We start from the raw sequence: 20,814 nt of genomic DNA, 5'->3' as shown, positions 1-20,814 counted from the left end.
CATTGGGTTAGTGTCCCTTTTTCCCCACATCCTCACCAGCATCTGTTGTTGGTAGATTTCTGTATGTGAGCCATTCTAACTGGGGTGAGGTGAAACCTCATTGTGGTTTTGATTTGCATTTCCCTGATTGCTAGTGATCCTGAATATTTTTTCATGTGCCTCTTGGCCATTTGGATTTCCTCTTTTGATAAATGTCTATTGAGGTCCTTGGCCCATCTCTTAAGTGGGTTGTTTGTTTTGTTTTTGTGGAGTTTCTTGATCTCTTTGTAGATTCTGGTTATTAAGCCTTTATCTGTTGCATAGTTTGCAAATATTTTTTCCCATTCTGTCGGTTGTCTCTTCACTCTCCTGACTGTTTCTTTTGTAGTACAGAAACTTCTCAATTTGATGCAATCCCAATAGTTGATTTTGGCTTTGACTGCCTGTGTCTCCCAGGTCTTTTCCAGAAATTCTTTGCCTGTGCCAATATCTTGAAGGATTTCTCCAATGTTCTCTAATAACTTGATGGTGTCAGGTCGTAGATTTAGGTCTTTAATCCATGTTGAGTGGATTTTTGTGTAAGGTGTAAGGTAGGGGTCTTGCTTCATGATTCTGCACGTGGAAATCCAGATTTCCCAGCACCATTTCTTGAATAGCCTGTCCTTGCTCCAGGAATTGGTTTTAGATCCTTGATCAAGTATAAGTTGGCTGTAGATGTTTGGGTTGATTTCTGGTGTTTCAATTCTGTTCCATTGGTCTATCCATCTGTTTCTGTACCAGTACCATGCTGTTTTGATTACAACTGCCCTGTAGTATGTCCTGAAAACTGGTATTGTGATGCCTCCGGCTTTGTTTGTGTTGTACAAGATTGCTTTAGCTATTCAAGGTCTCTTGTGCCTCTATATGAATTTCAGCATCATTTTTTCTAGATCTGCGAAGAATGTCTTTGGTATCTTGATTGGGATTGCATTGAATCTGTAAATTGCTTTTGGGAGAATGGACATTTTGATGATGTTGATTCTTCCAATCCATGAGCATGGAAGATTTTTCCATTTTTTGGTATCCTCTTCTATTTCTTTCTTTAAGGTTTTGTAATTTTCATTGTAGAGATCCTTAACGTCCTTGGTTAAGTTTATTCCAAGGTATTTGATTGTTTTTGTAGCTATTGTGAATGGGATTGATCTTATCAGTTCTTTCTCAGCCATGGCATTGCTTGTGTATACAAAGGCTGTTGATTTTTGTGCATTGATTTTATATCCTGCCACTTTGCCAATCTCCTCTATGAGTTCTAATAGTCTCTTAGTAGAGTTCTTTGGATCCTCTAAGTAAAGAATCATATCGTCTGCAAAGAGGTATAGTTTGACTTCTTCCTTCTCAATTTGTATTCCTTTAATTTCTTTTTCTTGTCTGATGGCTCGCTAAAACTTCCAGAACTATGTTGAATAGCAGTGGTGAGAGTGGGCATCCCTGTCTGGTGCCAGATCTCAGTGGAAATGCTTCCAACTTTTCCCCATTCAATAGGATGCTGGCCGTGGGTTTTTCATAAATTGCTTTGATTATATTGAGGAATGTTCCTTCTATACCCAATTTGCTTAGATTTTTCATCATGAAAGGGTGTTGAATTTTATCGAATTCTTTCTCTGCATCTATTGAGATAATCATATGGTTTTTCTTCTGCAGTCTGTTAATGTGGTGAATCCCATTGATTGATTTGCGAATGTTGAACCATCCCTGCATACCAGGGATAAATCCCACTTGGTCTGGGTGGATGATTTTTCTAATGTGTTGTTGTACTCTATTGGCGAGAATTTTATTGAGGATTTTTGCGTCTATGTTCATCAGGGATATTGGTCTGTAATTTTCTTTCAGTGCTGCATCTTTCTCTGGCTTAGGGATTAAGGTGATGCTTGCTTCATAGAAAGAATTTGGAAGGATTCCATCTTTTTCAATTGTTCTGAATTGTTTGAGAAGAAATAGAATTAGTTCTTCTTTAAATGTCTGGTAGAATTCAGCAGTGAATCCATCTGGTCCTGGGCTTTCCTTTGTTGGGAGGGCCTTTATTACTGTTTCAATTTCTGTTTCAGTTATGGGTCTATTTAGGTTTTCTATGTCTTCCTGGTTCAATTTAGGTAGATTGCATGTGCCCAGGAATCTATCCATTTCTGATAGATTTTCCTGTTTGCTGGCATACATGTCCTTGTAGTAATTTCTGATGATTCTTTTTATTTCTCGGTGTCTGTTGTTACATTTCCTTTTTCATCTCTGATTTTATTGATTTGGGTCTTTTCTCTTCTTTTTTTAGTTAGTTGGGCCAATGGGGTGTCAATTTTGTTTATTTTTTTCAAAAAAACCAGCTCTTTGCTTGGCTGATTTTTTGTAATGTTTTTTTTGGATTCAATCCTGTTAATTTCTTCTCTGATTTTAATTATTTCTCTTCTCCTACTAGATTTGGGTCTGGTTAGTTGCAGTTTTTCTAGGTCCTTGAGATGCACTGAAAGCTCATTTATTTTGTACCTTTCCAATTTCTTGATGTAGGCACCTATTGCTATAAACTTGCCTCTCAATACCGCTTTTGCCGTATCCCATAAGTTTTGATATGTTGTGTTGTTATCCTCATTTACTTCCAGAAAGTTTCTGATTTCTCTTTTAATTTCTTGAATGACCCATTGTTCATTCAGGAGCATGTTGTTCAGTCTCCATGTGTTTGCATACTTTCTAGGGTTTCCTGAGTTGCTAATTTCCAACTTCATTCCTTTATGGTCTGAGACGCTGCATATTATGATTCTAATTCTTTTGAATTTGCTGAGACTTGCTTTATGGCCTAGTATGTGATCAATCCTAGAGAAGGTTCCATGCACTGCTGAGAAGAATGTGAAGTCTTTAGATGTAGGATTGAAAGTTCTGTAGATATCTGTTAGATCCATTTGGGCAATAGTGTCAATTAAATCTGCTGTTTCCTTGTTGATCTTCTGTCTGGATGATCTGTCTATTTCTGAGAGTGGAGTATTGAAGTCCCCCAGTACTATTGTATTGGGGTCTAAGTCTCCCTTTAAGTCCCTTAACATATCTTTTAAATAGACCGGTGCCCTGTAATTAGGTGCATATACATTTATAATAGTTACATTTTCCTGTTGAATTGAACCCTTAATCATTACATAGTGTCCCTCTTTGTCTCTCTTAACAGTTTTTGTATTAAAGTTTATTTTGTCTGATATTAATATGGCTACACCTGCTTTTTTTTGGTTTCTGTTTGCATGGAATATTTTTTTCCAACCTTTCACTTTCAGTCTGCATGCATCTTTGTTATAGAGATGTGTTTCTTGCAGGCAACAAATAGTTGGGTTTTGTTCCTTAAGCCAATGAGCCAATCTCTGTCTTTTAACTGAAGAGTTAAGTCCATTAACGTTTAATGTGACTATTAATAAGTAGTGACTTTGCCCTGCCATTTTCCCGGAGATATTTTCTAGTATATGCTTTGAGCTTCCCATGCTCTTTTACTGGTAGGTGTTCTTCCTTTCCCTTCTTTCATATTGATGGCCGTGTTTCTGTGTTTCTGAGTGTAGCACATATTGAAGTATCTTTTGCAGGGCCGGATGAGTGGCAGCAAAGTCTTTCAATTTCTGTTTGCTATGAAAGGTCTTTATTTCACCTTCATTCACAAATGATAGCTTTGCAGGATATAATATTCTGGGCTGGCAATTTTTCTCTCTTAGCACCTGTTCTATGTCTCGCCATTCCCTCCTAGCCTGTAGTGTTTCTGATGAGAAGTCTGCTGTGAATCTGATTGGAGATCCTCTGAGAGTAATCTGACATTTCTCTCTTGCACATTTTAGGATCTTTTCTTTATGTTTCACTGTGGTGAGTTTAATTACAACGTGTTGTGGTGAGGATCTGTTTTGGTCATGTTTACTGGGGGTTCTATGAGCTTCCTGTACTAGGATGTCTCTGTCCTTCTCCAAACCCGGAAAGTTCTCTGCTAGTATCTCACTAAAAAGGCCTTCTAATCCTTTCTCTCTCTCCATGCCTTCAGGAACTCCTAGAACCCGAATGTTGTTTTTTTTGATAGTATCCTGTAGATTCCCAACAATATTTTTTAGATTTCTAATTTCTTCTTCTTTTCTTTGGTTTGACTGTATGTTTTCCTGTGCTCTGTCTTCTAAGTCCGATATTCTCTCTTCTGCTTCACCCATTGTGTTTTTAAGGCTCTCTAATGTGTTTGTCATTTGATCTATTGAGCTCTTCATTTCATTTTGATTGCTCTTCACAATCACACTTGCCTGTTCTACTACTTTCTGCGTTTCATTTCGATTCTTCCTTAAAATTTCATTTTCACAAGAGAGATTTTCCATCCTGTCCAATAAGGATTTCTGTAGTTCAAGGATTTGCTTTTGAAAACTTCTAAATGTTCTTATGATAACTTTTTTGAAATCTGTATCTTGCATTTCTTCTATCTCATCATCTTCATTATCTTGGCTTGGGGTGTTTTGTTTATTTGGAGGCGTCATAGTGTCATCGTTGATCTTGTTCCCTCGATTTTTGTGTTTGTTGCTTGGCATAGTTAATTCTTCTTCCCTCACTGTGAGTTTTTTTTTTATATACTATGTCTGTGTTAAGTGGTCTGCCTGCTATTGGAGGAGCCTTGGAGGCTTGAGATGGGTGTGGCCTGAGAGCTCTGCTTGGTTCTTCTGGGTTACGGGTGTGCAAAGGTGACACCCTCAGGTTATGCGTGCTAAATCTCTCTTTATTTATTTATTTATTTATTTTATTTTTTATTCAGGAGGTAAGTAATACCTCATGGCTGAGCAGAATTGATGGTATTTAGCTCCGATCTCTGGCTTCTACCCAAAGAGTCTGTGCCAGCTCAGTTTCTCCTGCGGACTCCCACTGGGTTGCCTAGGCTACTGAATTGTAGCCTTAGCTCTCCCCTTTTATTATGTATATCCCAAGTGGGGCCTGCTCTTTGTCTCTTGCTCACCTTTGCAAGTTTGGTGGAGAGAGAAATTTGTCTGTACCAGTACCCCCCCACCCCTTTTTTTTTTCCTTCTCTCCTGTAGTCAGTCTGGTGAACTTTCCCGCTTCAAAGCCCGCTTCCCTCTAAATTCTGTCCGCCATTTCCCCGCCAATGTCTCCGGTTACTGAGCTCACCTCCCCTTCCAGCGCCGATGTGTGGACTCGGAGCCCTGGGCGTCCCTGCTCTCCCCGCTGGTGTCTGTGTGACATCCACTTCCCTTCCCACACTGGCGCGCAGACCCTGTGGCTCCCGTGGCTTGGCTTCCACGTGATGGGCGACCCTGCTCTGCCAGTAGGTCCTACAAGTCACAGCCACTAGATCCGGAAGAATTTTCTCTGCAATTTTTTCCTGATCCTTTTTCTGAGGCTACTGTAACTCCACTTTTATTAAACTAAATTTTCCCAGACTATCGGTGTGCACCCTTACTATTCCGCCATCTTGGCCCCGCCCCCCTTCACAGACTTTCAATAGCACAGGTAGATTCTGCTTAGAGTTGTCAAATTTTAATCAGTTTGACAGTTGAAAACACCAGATGAAATATTGGAAAAGGTGTTTATCTGAACTATGTTTGAGGGGAAGTGTACGCAGTGTCTCAGTGACAATGGCGCATCTGTAGAATAGGAACTGCAAGTTTCATCCCACCACTTTCTGAGATTCTTAGCAGCTACAGCCTCCAAATTTTTTTTTTTTGAATATAAAACTATTTATTGACCACTGTTCACCAGTATTTACAATAAAGTAAACAATATACAGTTGGATAACATTCTGATTACTACAAAGTTATTTTTCCTGGCATCTGCTGAACCAGTAACCCAAACACCGCGAAGATTGAGCCTACATGTAAGGAATGAGACGGGACAAAGACAAAACATGCAGGTCAATAATTTAGATTACAACCACTTGTTTACCCACTTATGCCAGCAGGTCCTAAAATGCCAATGTCTAATAATCTGATCAGGTTTTCAGGAGCCAAGTCTTAGTCATTCCATGAATCATGGCCTTTTAGTAGATACAGCATAGGGATTTTGGCGTTTGTAAAGTAATGGCTCGCTAGAACAAATATTCAAATGTCCATTTACCTTGCTTATTTAGTTTATTACAGCACACCAGGATGTCTATTTTCTGATCTTGGGAGGGATGACTACTAGTACCAATAAAGTTTTTATAAGCCATTGCATTTATGACTATAGATTTAGATACAGGTTCTGATATGGCTTCTTTTAAATTATCTAATTTAACTTGTCCAAATGACTTACAAACTATTTAATTTAAAAGGTTATGGCTTCATGAAAATCTTCAGTTTAACTTGAAGGGACTTATTTCTTAGGTTGCTCAGAATGATGGAACCTCAGAAACATGGGTCTTCCCATGGTGTTTCTTTTGGTAAAATTTAAAAACAAAAACAAAAAAAGAAAACCATTTATAAAAGTATACACATACAACAACCCAGAATGGTCCTTTAGTATCAGTTAAAATCAAGTTCTGATTGAAGAACTGACTATGACAACTTTCCCCAATATTCAGAAAAGCAAACGTTCTTTTCTGATAAAGGAAGCAACTACAGAAAGCTTTTATCTGTTAGAAGTAACCAGTGCTATCGATGCAAAAAATAAAAATAAAAAATTCACAACAACTCCCCCAATACTACTTTCAAAACCAATGTATCAAACTTGATTTTCATTAGAATGTAGTTATTTCTTCACACTAGTAAATCGAAAACCAAGACCCAGATTTTATATATATATATAAATATATATAAAAAACAATGCAAACAATTACTGAGCTTCATCTTCTGGACAAGAATGCCAAGTTAATCTCTCTTCATAAAAAGCAATCACAATCTGAGGACATTTCATATTTGCCTCTTTTGCCAGCACCAAGTCAGCCTCATCTGAATCTTTCCATTTCATGAGAAACATCAATTCTCCACTGCTGTCTGTGGCACCAATTATTCGTTCAGGATCAAGACCTCTGGCAAAGCCTCTTGGTTTGTCAGCAGCATCTCTCTTCTTCTTTGATTTGCTATCATCAGATTCACTGTCAGATAAAGATTTTCTTTTTGTACCATCTTTTTCTTTACCAGCTTTTTGAGAATTAAGAAATGCTTCAATTAACTCTGGACAATCTAAATTTTCTTCAGGTTCCCAAGTATTGTCAGCATCTGTAAATCCCTTCCACTTCAGGAAATACTCCACCTTCCCATTCACTACACGTCGGTCCAATACTTTCTCCACCACAAATTCTTCAGGCTCTGCCTCTTCGACCTTTTTACTCTTTCCATTCTGTTTCTTTCCCATTTTTTGCAATGTAGTTTTATTGGAGGCCATTTTTTATTGCAGACTTGAAGAGCTATTATTCACCGCTCCGAGCTGCTCCGGGTCGCGGGGCTGCAGCGTCTAGCCTCCAAATTTTTAACAAACGTTCTGGTTCAGTCTTTCAGTCATGAGTTTGAGGCAGTATATGAGCTTTTCAAAATGGGTACCATTAGAATGAGTTTTGTCAAGGGCTGGGGAGCAGAATATCACTGGTAGGATGTTACCAGCACCCCATGTTGGATTGACATTCATCTTCATGGGCCTCTTCATTGGCTGGACAAACTCATTGCTCAGATGAACTCTCCTCAGAATCCTCTATCTTCTATTTTATGGTGGAGAAGTATTTTTTCAGGGCTGGCGTTGTGGCACAGTGGATTAAACCACTGCCTAAAACACTGTTATCACAAATGAGTGCTGGTTCTAGTCCTGCCTGCTCCACTTCCAATACAGCTCTCTTCTGATGTACCTGGGAAAGCAACAGAAGATGGTCCAAGTGCTTGGGCCCCTGCAACCCATGTAGGAAACCCAGATGGTGTTCCAGAGTCCTGGCTTTTGCCTAGCCTAGACCTGGCCATTGCAGCTATTTGGGGAACAAAACAGCAGATGGAAGATCTGTCTCTATCTCTGTAACTCTGCCTTTTGGATAGATAAATTTATTTTTTTAACAAAAATCTATCTTTTCAATTCTGTTTGCTGTTTTTGGCCAATGTTGCAAGAACTCTGATTTTTAATCTTTCATTTTGCACTTTGATGGGTAACAGCTTTTAGTGTTATCTTTGGTAAAATACATTCAAGTGACTTGGACCTAGATACTTATCCTTACTTTCTTGGTTACCCCTTTTGTATTAACAAACACTGCAACTGTTATACTACAGTTGTAGGAAGTTAGACTTTTTTTAGGTACTTTTTTATATTTTTAATCTAGGTTATACAACTGTTACTCTTCAGTTCTAGCTTAAGTTTCCTACAGTTTCCTGCATGTTATTTATGTTGGAAAACCATGTACTTAATGCAGTTGCTCTTCTGTCAGTCTGCTCACGTGAGAACCCGTGCACCATAGTCTTAAGAGGTCCTTACAGTAGGCCTAAGTCTGAGGATATTGGTGTAGCACTCACATGAATCAGCAGTGAGTGTTGGGATAGCTGATTTTAAAACTTCACATATCAGAGAACACAGACACTAATCTCTCACCATCAGTGCTCTGTAGTTTTCCAGTTTTTGATTTCAACATCAGTGTTACACTCCCAGAATACAATCTTCTAATAGAAAATACATGAGAACTCTAAAATGTTTATTAAATAAAAAACCTTTTGATCATTTTATTCTAGGATGTAGTTGAATGGCTACCTAATTATGGCATGAGAATGAAGAAATTATTTTGGAAGAAAATGACCTAATTTACCAAGACACAAGAAGCTTTATTTTCTGGTGCCTTTTGAAAGCAGATGGAGCCTTGTCATACTTTAAAATCTCAATTTGGTTTGACTTTCTACTTTGCTGTTTCTGATTTTATGGAAAAAAGTGCATTTTTTTTGACAGGCAGAGTGGACAGTGAGAGAGAGAGAGAGACAGGGAGAAAGGTCTTCCTTTTGCCGTTGGTTCACCCTCCAATGGCCGCTGCGGCCGGCGCGCTGCGTTCCGCACATCGTGCTGATCTGAAGCCAGGAGCCAGGTGCTTCTCCTGGTCTCCCTTGCGGGTGCAGGGCCCAAGGACTTGGGACATCCTCCACTGCACTCCCGGGCCATAGCAGAGAGCTGGACTGGAAGAGGAGCACCCAGGGTGCCGGCACCTCAGGCGGAGGATTAGCCTATTGAGGAGCTGTGGCGCTGGCCTAAAAAGTAAATTTTTGAGAAAAGGATAATGCAATTCCTATTGTTTTCTGTGTCATTATTTATTGCGTTTAAAGTGTAACCAATGGATGGTTTTAGTTATTTCAGATGAAACGCCATTTGTGTTCCAGCTCACTGTCCTGGGTAGAAGGTCTAATTTGTGACGGCCACTTGAGACTTACACATAAGTATCATATGGCCTGTATTCCGAGTATCCCATAGCTGTGTCAGCCACCTGAGAGAGTTTTGCTTATAGAACTTAGTTAATTTTGTCCTTCCTTCTTTCCTTCCTCCCTTTCTTTTTTCTGCCTTCTATCGGGGCCTGGGTTTTATCTCCACCCCCAACCACAAGCAGCGTGAGGTGAGCTGCGGTTGCTGGTAGCTTTGGGCGCCGAATCTCACCCACAGCCATGGCCAAAGCTGGGCAGATTTTCGATCAACACCATAGGACTTAGGTATTTTCATCATTCTTTTACCTGCCAGGTACATGGCACTATATTTGGAACAAATCCATAGAAGAAAAAATCATTCAAGTTGAATGACAGATGATTTCATCAATTCCAGTGGGCTCTAAAGTTAGTAGAAACTATTGTGTAATTTTTGTTTGTGGTGATCGGTTTTAGTTAGCAGGATTTTATGTGATTGGCCTAGTCTTTGTTTTCTCTAAGGGGTGCTTTATGAAGCTATTAACTGCTGAAGAGTTTCATTTAAACCTTTGGTATTTACTAAACTTTGTCAACCCCACACTTGTGGACTTGAAGTGAAAATTTTATTTTTTCCAACTGCTTTCTAATCCCTAAGGATGCCCATGTGTCTATACATAGAAAATAAAAACTTGCTAGGAAGAAAAAACTAAATGAAACTCTGACCAACAAGAAGAAAGCACCTCATAAAACCAATTTAGAAAATGACAGTTTTTTTCTTTTAAAATTTAGTTATTTAAAAGGCAGAATGACTCTGCCTTTCAAGCTGATGAAAATAAATAAATAAGCATTTAAAAACTTAATGTTTAAACAATGTTACAGGAACAGTAAAAAGAATGTGGAGGAATGGGGAATGGGGAGGCTTTATGGAGAAAGCAGGATTTGAGCTAAGCCTTAAAGGCTGAGCAGTATTTCAGTAGGTAGAAAAGCAGGAATGAAGGGCAAATTTCAGGTTTGGAGAACTACAAGCACAAAGTATCAGCAAAAAGATTGTGTCTAATTTAGATGCAGTTTTCTCCCAGATTTCCTGCCTACCTTTCCTACGTCCAGATTGAGCGTTCCACCCTGTACCTCCCTCCTACATCCAGCTCTTGCCTGCTATCCCTTTATCCCCAGTGCTGCTGCAGCTCCTGTATATTCACAGGACAAGGGATATTTCATCAAGACTGCAAATTTGTTAGCCTGAATCTATATGACAATCTCCAAACTTTTCTGCTCTTGATATTTTTATATTATAAAATTAATGTTGCTCTTAAATCAAATTCAAGCAAAACCAGAGAATGTGAAACAGTAATTGAAAGTCCCCCTTTCAATCCAGCATTCAGAGATAACCACATTTGATAGTTAGGGAAGTATCCATCCAGTTTTCTCATCTCTGTTTCTCTATGTCTACAGTATTATGTATAGTAAGTGCACACATACATATATAATACACTTATATATAATAAATGCCATACATATATATACTTACACTTGGAGTCTTCAAAAAGTTCATAGAATATGCACATTATGAAAAAATTCATGAATTTCAAAATTTTTACACCAAAATAAACTTATCTTTTAATTTTATTTTGCCACAAATTTTCTGAAACATCCTCATATACGTATGGTTTTCCATTTTTAATTTTTTCCAGAAACTTTTATTTAAGGCAAACAAACTTCATGTATTTCATAAATATAACATTAGGAACATAGTGATTCTTCCCACCATACCAGTCCTCTCACCCTCTCACCCTTCTTCATCCTCTCCCTCCTATTCCCATTCTTAGTTTTTACTAAAATCTATTTTCAATTAACTTTATACATAGAAGATTATACTAAGTAAACAGTTCAACAAATAATATGAAAAGAAAACTGTTCCTCAAGTTTTTTGATTTCTCTTTCGATTTTTTCAATGACCCACTGTTCATTCAGGAGGATGTTGTTCAGTCTCCATGTGTTTGAATATGTTCTGGAAATTCTTGAGTTGTTGATTTCCAGCTTCATTTCATGTGGTCAGAGAAGATGCATGGTATGATTTCAATATTTTTGAATCTGCAAAGACTTGCTTTATGGCCTAACCTGTGGCCTATCCTAGAGAAAGTTCCATGCACTGGTGACAAGAATGTGTATTCTGCAACTGTGCATTGAAAAGTTCTGTGGATATCCATTAGGTCCATTTGATCTATAGTGTTGATTAACTGTTGTTTGTTGATTTTCTGTCTGGTTGATCTGTCCATTGCTGAAAGCTGGGTATTGAATTCCCCTATTACATTGTATTGGAGTCTACATCTCCCTTTAGATCCTTTAACATTACTTTTAAATAGCCAGATACCCTGTAATTAGGTGCTTATACATTTATAATAGTTACATCTTCCTGTTGAATTGATCCCTTAATCATTACATAGTGCCCCTCTATGTCTCTGTTAACAGTTTTTGTGTTAAAGTCTCTTTTATCTGCTATTAGAATGGCTATTAGCATGGAATATTTTTTTTCCCATTCTTCCCTTTCAGTCTGCATGTATCTTTGTTGGTGAGATGTGTTTCTTGTAAGCAGCAAATAGATGTGTTTTGTTTTTAATCCATTCTGCCAGTCTGTATCTTTTAACTGGAGAGTTGAGGCCATTTACATTCATGATGAGTGTTGATAAGTAACAACTTGCCCTGCCATTTTCCCATAAATATTCCAATCATTTACACTGGATTTCCATTTTACTTTTACTGGGAGATTTTCTGCATTCACCTTCTTTCATAGTGATGACCATGTTTCTGTGTTTCTGTGTGTAGCACATCATTAAGCATCTTTTGTAAGGCTGGACAAGTGGTGACAAATTCTTTCAATTTCTGTTTGTTATAGAAGGTCTTTATTTCACCTTCATTCATAAATGAGAGCTTTGCAGGGTACAGTATTCTGGGTTGACAGTTTCTCTTAAGACTTGGAATATACTGGGGCTGGTGCCATGGCTCACTTGGTTAATCCTTTGCCTGCAGCGCCAGTATCCCATATGGGCACAGGGTTCTCATTCTAACCGCTCCTCTTCCAGTCCAGCTCTCTGCTGTGGCCAGGGAAGGCAGTGGAGGATGGCCCAAGTCCTTGGGCCCCTACACCCATGTGGGAGATTGGGAGAAAGTACCTGGCTCCTGGCTTCGGGTTGGTGTAGCTCCGGCAGTGGCGGCCATTTGTGGGGGTGAACCAATGGAAGGAACACCTTTCTCTCTGTCTCTCTCTTACTGTCTATAATTCTATCTGTCAAATAAAAAAATTAAAAAAAAGACTTGTAATATATCTCACCATTCTCTCCTAGCTTGTAGGGTTTCTGATGAGAAGTCAGCTATGAGTCTAATTGGATAACATCTGAAAGTAATCTGGCATTTCTCCTGTGCAAATTTTAGAATCTTTATGTTTTCCTGTGGAGGGTTTGACTACTATGTGTCATAGTGAAGATCTTTTCTGAGCATGTATATTAGGAGTTCTATGTGCTTCCTGTTTTTGGATGTCTCTTTCCCAAAATAGGGAAGTTTTCTCTTATTATTTTATTAAAGAGGCCTTCTAATCCTTTCTCTCTTTCTATGCCTTCAGTAACTCCTAGAACATGTGTTTTGGGTCATTGGGTAGTATCCCATAGATTCCCAACAGTGTTTTTTAATTTTCTGATTTCTTCTTGTGTTTGGTCTAACTGTATAATTTCCTGCATTTGTCTTCTAAGTCAGATATTCTTTCTTCTGCTTCACAGATTCTATTGTTAAGGCTTTTCACTGCATGTTTTATTTGTTTATTGAATTCTTCATTTCCAAGATTTCATTTTGCTTCTCTTTAAGATCTCAATTTCATGGGAGACATTTCATGTCATGTATAGATTTTATCAGTTTGTGCCTTTCCTTTTGATTTCTAAGTAAGCCTATGATCAATATTTTGAATTCCATTTCTGGCATTTCTTCATTCTCTTTATCTTCACAGTCCAGTATTGAAGTGTTGTGTTCTTTTTGGGGCATCATATTGTGTTCCTTATTCTTGTGTCTTGAATTGGTACATTTATTATTCAGCATTTGTGTAGATACTTGTTGGTTTCTTTTTTTTTCTGTGGTGGCTTTTTATCTTTGGACTACGTGGGTTATTGGAGTGTCTATTTTTTCAGTGAATACCTAGTGGCATGTGGTGTGTGTGACTAGGGAGCTCTATTCAGTGCTCCAGGGTGAAGGCAGTATCTAACATGACACCCAGGTTGGCCATGGGAAATCTCTTTTTTTTTAAATCAGGGGAGAGTTTGTTCTGCTCTGTTAGCATAGACTCAGCTCACCTCCTCTCCTCAATGGACACCATGCCTGGGCACTAGCTCCAGTGGGTATAATATTTGCCCGTGCTGCCACAAGAACCATAAAAAGGGTCTGTGCAGCCCTTGGTGTAAGCACAGATTTCCCAGCAATGTCCCTCACTAGGGAACTGGGGAGCCCTGAGCCTGTGGAGCCTCACACAGTGCCCAAAGTCCTAGCCACACCCTGAGCCCTTCCACGCAGCTTCCGTGTTTTCACAGTCCCACAGCCTTTGTGTTTTCATAGTCCTGGCACTCAAGTCTCCTACAGCCCAAGCACCTAGCCCCCTATCAGTTCTTATCACCAGACCCAGGATTCTCTGCTCTGCTGGTTGCTGGGCATGAACATGAGCTGTCTCTGCTATTACATTTCCAAAATGATGCCTGCTGTCTATTGGCTTGTTGCAGGATGTTGTTGCAGGGTGATCAGGGAGAGAGAAACATGCCCCCCCCTTTTTTTCTCCTCTAGTTTGGCAGGTACACTATCCCCCACAGAGCTCCAAGCCTGATTCCCTACAGGCTCTTCTTGTAGCAGCTTTATTGCCAGTGGCTTGGGCTACTGCAGCCTGGTCTCACCTCACCCTCCAAAGCTTGTGAGGAGACTCAGCTGCTGGGGTCCTGGTTTGTGTGTGTCTACTCCCACTATGTAGGTTCACTGTGTCCCTCTAATTCGCAAGGAGTTTCCTCTGCCAGTTTTCTCCCTAACTCTTTTCTGGTACTGCACTCTCTCCACCCTTTTTTTAACTTTTATTTAATAAATATAAATTTCAAAAGTATAACTTTCGGATTATAGCAGCTTTTCCCCCCATAACCTCCCTCCCACCTGCAACTATCCCATCACCCACTCCCTCTCACATCCCATTCTTCATCAAGATTCATTTTCAATTATATTTGTATACAGAAGATCAATTTAATATATACTAAGTAAAGATTTCAACAGTTTGCACCCACACAGATAACACAAAGTATAAAGTACTGTTTGAGTACTAGTTTTACCATTAATTTGCATAGTCTAACACATTAAGGACAGAGATCCTACATGGGGAGTAAGTGTACAGTGACTCCAATTGTTGATTTAACAATTGACACTCTTATTTATGATGTCAGTAATCACCCGAGGCTCTTGTCATGAGCTGCCAAGGCTATGGAGGCCTCCTGAGTTCACAAACTCCGACCTTATTTAGATAGAGCCATAATCAATGTAGAAGTTCTCTCCTCCCTTCAGAGAAAGGCACCTCCTTCTTTGATGGCCTCTTCTTTCCACTGGGATCTCACTCACAGAGATCTTTCATTTAGGAAATTTTTTTGGCACAGGGTCTTGGCTTTCCATGCCTGAGAAGCTCTCATGGGCTTTTTAGCCAGATCTGAATGCCTTAAGGGCTGATTCTGTCTCTCCACCTTTTTAAAAACTATTTTCTCCTAGATTAGAGCAGTAATCTCCTTCCCTACTCTGCCATCTTAATCCTAATTTAATTAATTATTGAACAAGGTTCCCCCCTTTCAATCATGTTTTTTTTTTTTTTTTGACAGGCAGAGTGGACAGTGAGAAAGAGAGACAGAGAGAAAGGTCTTCCTTTGCCGTTGGTTCACCCTCCAATGGCCGCCGCGGCTGGCGCACCGTGCTGATCCGATGGCAGGAGCCAGGTACTTATCCTGGTCTCCCATGAGGTGCAGGGCCCAAGCACTTGGGCCATCCTCCACTGCACTTCCTGGTCACGCAGAGAGCTGGCCTGGAAGAGGGGCAACCGGGACAGAATCCGGCGCCCCGACTGGGACTAGAACCTGGTGTGCTGGTGCCGCAAGGCGGAGGATTAGCCTAGTGAGCCGCGGCGCCGGCCTCAATCATGTTTTCTTATTAAACATATCTTTGTGATTCTTGTGTGCATTATACGTTTTTATTTTTTTCTGTGGAAGATTCCCACTTTCTTTCCTATGATTGCTTTTCCTCCAAATGCTAGTATTTCACATATATACCAGAATTATTCTTCCACTATCATAAAACTTACTAGATACTATTGCAAGCAAATGAAAGTTTTACCAAGGACCATATCTGTTCTGTTACCTGAGTTGATTTGTTATTCTGTGAAATAACACCTGACCATAACATTAGCCAAGTTTCCAATGTCATTCTCAGTGATTGATATCACTTCCAGGCCTCTCTGTTGTCTATTCCCTTCTGCTCTATTGAAGACATTGTAATACCTGTTGAGAACATTTCATGGCTACAAAAGCAATAGTAGTCAGTATTCAGTGTAAGTTCTGGTAAATACAGAGCAGCCCTGTCCAAACTTATAGAGATCAGGATGGGGTATAAGCCACAGAACTTCATAGGATAACAGTGAGAGCTCAATGAAATGCTGAGAAACTTTCAAAGCTTCCTAGAGGAAAGTTCCATGGCCTTGATATATCTGGGACTCTCTTCTATATGAAGTTCCAGTAGTCTTCTCCCCAGATGAGAATGTTGATTAAGCACTTAAACTTTCATGATTAGTTGTCTACGTTACCACCTTCTTGGGATTTACAAAGGGGAATGTTTGCACTCCAAGACCTCTTCAGAAAATATATATTGAATTTTCTGGCATTTACAAAATAAATCTACCCCAGAGGAATATAACCTATGGTTTACACACACACACACACACACACACATATATATATATATATATAAAACACCTATGGTTTATTATATGTATATATAATCTATTTTTTTTTTGAATTTTTAAAAATTATTTTGATTTTATATGAAAGAATGACAAACATATCTTCTAACCACTGGTTTTACTCTGCAAATGCCTGCAACAGTAAGGGCTGGTCTAGGCCAAATCCAAGGGTAAGGGACTCCATCTAAGTCTCCCACATGAATGGCAGGAACCCAAGTAGTTGGGCCGCCATCTATTTTCTTCTTAGTATTCACAGTTGCAGGAAACTTGTTCAGAAGCAGATCTGGGACTCCAACCATGCACTCATCTTTTTTTCTTTTAAAGATTTATTCATTTATTTATTTATTTTAAAGGCAGAGTTAGAGAGAGAGAGAGAGAGAGAGAGAGAGAGACAGTGATCCATCTACTGTTTCATTCCCCAAATGGCCACAACAGCCAGAGATGGGCCAGACCACAAGCAGGACCCAGGAACTTCTTCCAAGTTTCCCACATGTGTGCAGGAGCCTAAGCACTTGGGCCATCTTCCTCTGATTTCTTAGGCACATTAGCCTGGAGCTGGATCAGAAGTATTGCAGCCAAGACCTGGAGCCCATATAGGATGCTGGTGTCCCAGGCAGCAGCTTTACCTGCTATGTCACAATGCTGGCCCCTAACCATGCACTCTTGATGTGGGATGTGGGAGTTTCAAGTGGTATCTTAACTGCTGTTTCAAATGCCCACCTAACCTATAGTTGTGTAAAATAATTTTTTTTTTGGTCAAGAAATCCCTACTTTAAGACAATATTATTAGAAGTTACTCTGGTTGAAGTGACAGCAGGACATTGAGAACTCAGTTTCTTTAAGCAACTGGTAAACTTTTTTCTTTCCACGAGTGTATTATGCTGTGTATCCCTGTTTCCCTGGCCAGGGTAATCAATGTCCAGCTTGCAGTTCAATCATAGAGACCAGTATTGTAGTACGTGAGTTAAACCACCACCTGTGAGGCCAGCATCCCATATAAGTGCTAATTTGAGTCCCAGCTGCTCCACTTATGATCTAGCTCCCTGCTAACTCACATAGGAAAACAGCAGATAATGGGCTAAGTGCTTGAGCCTCTGCACCCACGAGGGAGACCTGGATGGAGTTACAGACACCTGGTCTCAGCCTGTCCCAGCCCTGACTGTATTGGCTATTTGGGGAATGAACCAACACATGGAAGATCTCTCTCTCTCTCTCTCTCTCTCTCTCTCTCTCTCTCTCTCTCTCTCTGCCTTTCAGATACATAAGCAAATCTTCCAAAAAAGTAAGAATTCAGTCATAGTATCTCTGTTTGGCATTACACTGTATACTTACTTTCTTCTTGCTAGTAATTTTCTATCTATATTTTCCTAATTTATTTATGTCCCAAATGTCAGTCTCCAGCCCTGATTACTCTTCAGAGATTCAGAACCTCTTACCAGTGGTCTCCTCAACATCTCCACTTGGATATCCACAAGAATCTGAAACTCAAAACATCCAAAACTTCACTTAATTCACCACCTCAATTAAAAAAAATTCCCTTCTTCCTCTGTTTTACCTGCCCTGAAAGAATATCAGTGCCATCTATCCAATAGTACAAGTTGGACATTTTAATTGTCTTTACTTCTCTTTGTCTCACTCTCTGTGTTGTTCAGATATAATAGGTTATGTCAGAGTAACAGACAACCCCTCAGAAATAAACAACTCCTGGCAGAAATTTATTTTCACTCTGACTATTGAGGTAGGGCTGGGGGCTCTGCTACAGTTTGTCAAACAGATTCTAAGATCCAGGGCCACAGAGTGGCCAGGTTCTGCAACATTTTTTGGTCACCAGAGAGAGCAAAAATAGCTCTAAAGAGTGTCATTTTGGCAATTTGATGCTCAGTCCACAAGTGATATGTATCACTCTACTAGACCTAATTACTTAGCCCCATCACCCAGAAAAGGCCAGAATTACAACCCTACCATGTATCTACAAAAAAATTTAATAATCAGCATTAGTGACTACAACACTGTCTTAGGATGGACTTCCTAGAAGCAGACCCTGTGATGAAGATATATGTGAAAGTGAGACTAACGCACTCTTGAGACCAGCATTAATTCCTTCACAAGGACAGTTAAAACTGAATTACCTCCCAAGAGATTCCACCTCTTATTGTCCTAACACCTTTTGATAAAATTATACTGGGAATCAGGCTTCCAGCACATGAAACTGTGGGGGACACTCAATTCAAGTCCAAACAACAGGAGGATATTTTAAACAATTCTCTGAGGGAATTTTGCAGACATTCATGCCTTAGAACAATCCGGATCAGTGGCAAGGAAGCTGGAGTATCTGTACTTCTATTTCTGGGGTCATTTGATCAGGAAGATGTGAATTTCAGGTATTTCTGTCACTTTCTCTTCAGTTTTCCTTCTCCTTTTTCTTGCTTCAAGTTATTTCCACGGTTATTGTTCTTCTGACTCCTAAATGCCCATTGCTTGCAGATAAGACTGGCTTTATGTGTTATACAAGCTTTGGTGTAGACAGATTACCCAACAAGTAACCTTATGTGGGAAGTCCTGGAGTTGTGCCCAAAGAGGACTCATAAGTAGTGGATAGCATTCCAACCCTACTCTATGCCAAGAAGTGAGATCAGAATCTGGGAGATGAAGCCAAAGTTAGCTGATAGGTTTCCTGAGCTGGGGATTCTTGGATGAGGCTAACTAAGGGAAAGAAGCCAGTAGAAAGGTAGAGATTGACTGTTGGAAATGTGAGAAGCTATAGCAGACAGAACAGGGCCTTGGAGAAGGCAGAAGAGGGATTGCTGTTTATCTCTTGGTGAGGGGGCTGGCTCTGATGGTATGGATGTTGGGGATAGGGAGATATATGCTTGGCATATAGTAGGGTTCAAAACAATACTGAAAGATTTAACAAAATATCTGTCCCCTATTCTTCAGTGGTGACTATTTTGAGCTAATTTAGCTTTTTAAAAACCCTGGCATCTATATTCATATTTATAAGTAAATTAATGCTATTTCTTGATTTATCAATCAGATATTAATTTCCTTTCAGGTAGATGATGACTTAGTCTAGTATATTACTGCTCAAACTTCTGCTCTTCTTCTCTCACTATAAAAATATCGGATAAATCTATGTAAGTAGGTTTTAGTGATGATCCTATTAATTATATATCATATTCTTACAAATTTGTATTTCCCTGGAATTAATAATTTTAAAAACTCTGTTTTCTATGTACTTATCTTCAATATTTTCCCAAGTGGTCCATCTGCTCTTTAAATACTCTCACAATGCTAGACATTTAGATAGGCTTTTTCAGTCAGGAGGTCCTGCAACATTTTCTTGGGTTTCTTTTTGGAAAATTTTTTCTTTCATTTTCTTTATTTATTCCATGATTCCTAATTTACTGGTTTAATCCTCTGTTTTCATGTAATCAGCCTCTTTCTGTTTTTTTCATCTCTCTGTTATATTTGCTACAAGATAATCTTGACTTGACTTCCCAACTCTTCCATAAAAATATGTAATTTCTACTTTTGTATTTTAAAATTTTCAATTGCTCTTTTTTGGTCTTTGTTGATTTTTCTTAATACCTTATCTTTGTTTTATGGATACACCTTTTTCTGTTATTTTCTGAAGGATATTTATTGTTTGGTTTTGTTTTAATCTGTTCTAGTTTGCTTTCTTTTTTTTAAACTTTTATTAACAATTATAAATTTCCAAAGCACAGCGTTTGGATTACAGTGGCTCTCTCCCCCCCCATAACTTCCCTCCCACCTGCAACCCTTCCATCTCCCACTCCCTCTCTTATTCCATTCATATCGAGATTCATTTTCAATTATCTTTATATACAGAAGATCGATTTAGTATATATTAAGTAAAGATTTCAACAGTTTGCACCCACACAGAAACACAAAGTGTAAAGTACTGTTTGAGTATCTAGCTTTCATCAGGTTTATTTTTGTGTTTGCTTTGTCTATATTTTCATGTTGGAAGCTTCTTATCAAATGTTTTTGTTTGCAGCATGCACCAGATACCATGTAAATGTCTCTTTGGATAATGACCTGAAAAACAGATAACAAATGAAAGGATACCAAATAATTGAGCCAAAGAAACTTATTAGGAATAATATATATATATATATATATATATATATATATATGCGGTGTAAGGGTAGGAAAAGAATGATAGTTTTCTATTTCTATCATAAAGGCCAAAGCTGACACTCCTGTATCAAAAGATAGGTTAACAGGAGAGAGACTTGATTTATTTAATTGGAGATTCACAGGACATGGGAGCCTTCAGAACTGAAAACTTAAAGACTCAAGGAAAACTGTTTTTATACTTAGGGGCAATGAAGAATGGACAGCCGTGTAGATGTGATTGAACTAAATGGGTATAACCTAGTGGTAATAGATGGTAATGGACTCAGAGGGAAGGCCTGCAAAATCTTTCTTTTCAGATTCTTCTTGGTCTCTCTGGGTAGCATTCCTGGGTGTTGGGGCAGGGCCCCTTCTGAAATAAGAGTCTTA

General features: G+C 39.1%; 1 protein-coding gene, 1 non-coding gene and 1 pseudogene across 2 annotated transcripts; 1 reads left to right on the top strand and 2 right to left on the bottom strand.

Moving 5' to 3' along the window:
• The window catches only part of LOC138845149 (mothers against decapentaplegic homolog 5-like), an 85,043-nt pseudogene that overhangs the window by 3,000 nt on the left and 61,229 nt on the right, over positions 1-20,814 (top strand).
• Positions 5,669-7,382, bottom strand: LOC100341381 (chromobox protein homolog 3). The gene has a single exon (XM_008274549.4). The coding sequence runs from the start codon at positions 7,315-7,317 to the stop codon at positions 6,766-6,768; it is 552 nt and encodes a 183-aa protein (XP_008272771.1). The 5' UTR covers positions 7,318-7,382; the 3' UTR covers positions 5,669-6,765.
• On the bottom strand, positions 9,446-9,576 carry LOC127487506 (small nucleolar RNA ACA64). The gene has a single exon (XR_007914365.1). It is a non-coding gene; the product is annotated as a small nucleolar RNA ACA64 (small nucleolar RNA).

Source organism: Oryctolagus cuniculus, chromosome 14, assembly GCF_964237555.1.
Source record: "Oryctolagus cuniculus chromosome 14, mOryCun1.1, whole genome shotgun sequence".
NCBI classification, from domain to species: domain Eukaryota; kingdom Metazoa; phylum Chordata; class Mammalia; order Lagomorpha; family Leporidae; genus Oryctolagus; species Oryctolagus cuniculus.
Note: the sequence above shows the minus strand (reverse complement) of the source record. Positions and strands in the feature narration are given on the sequence as shown.

Coding starts and splice junctions, on each gene's coding strand:
- LOC100341381 (XM_008274549.4), bottom strand. CDS start 7,317: ATGGCCTCCAATAAAACTACATTGCAAAAAATGGGAAAGAAACAGAAT.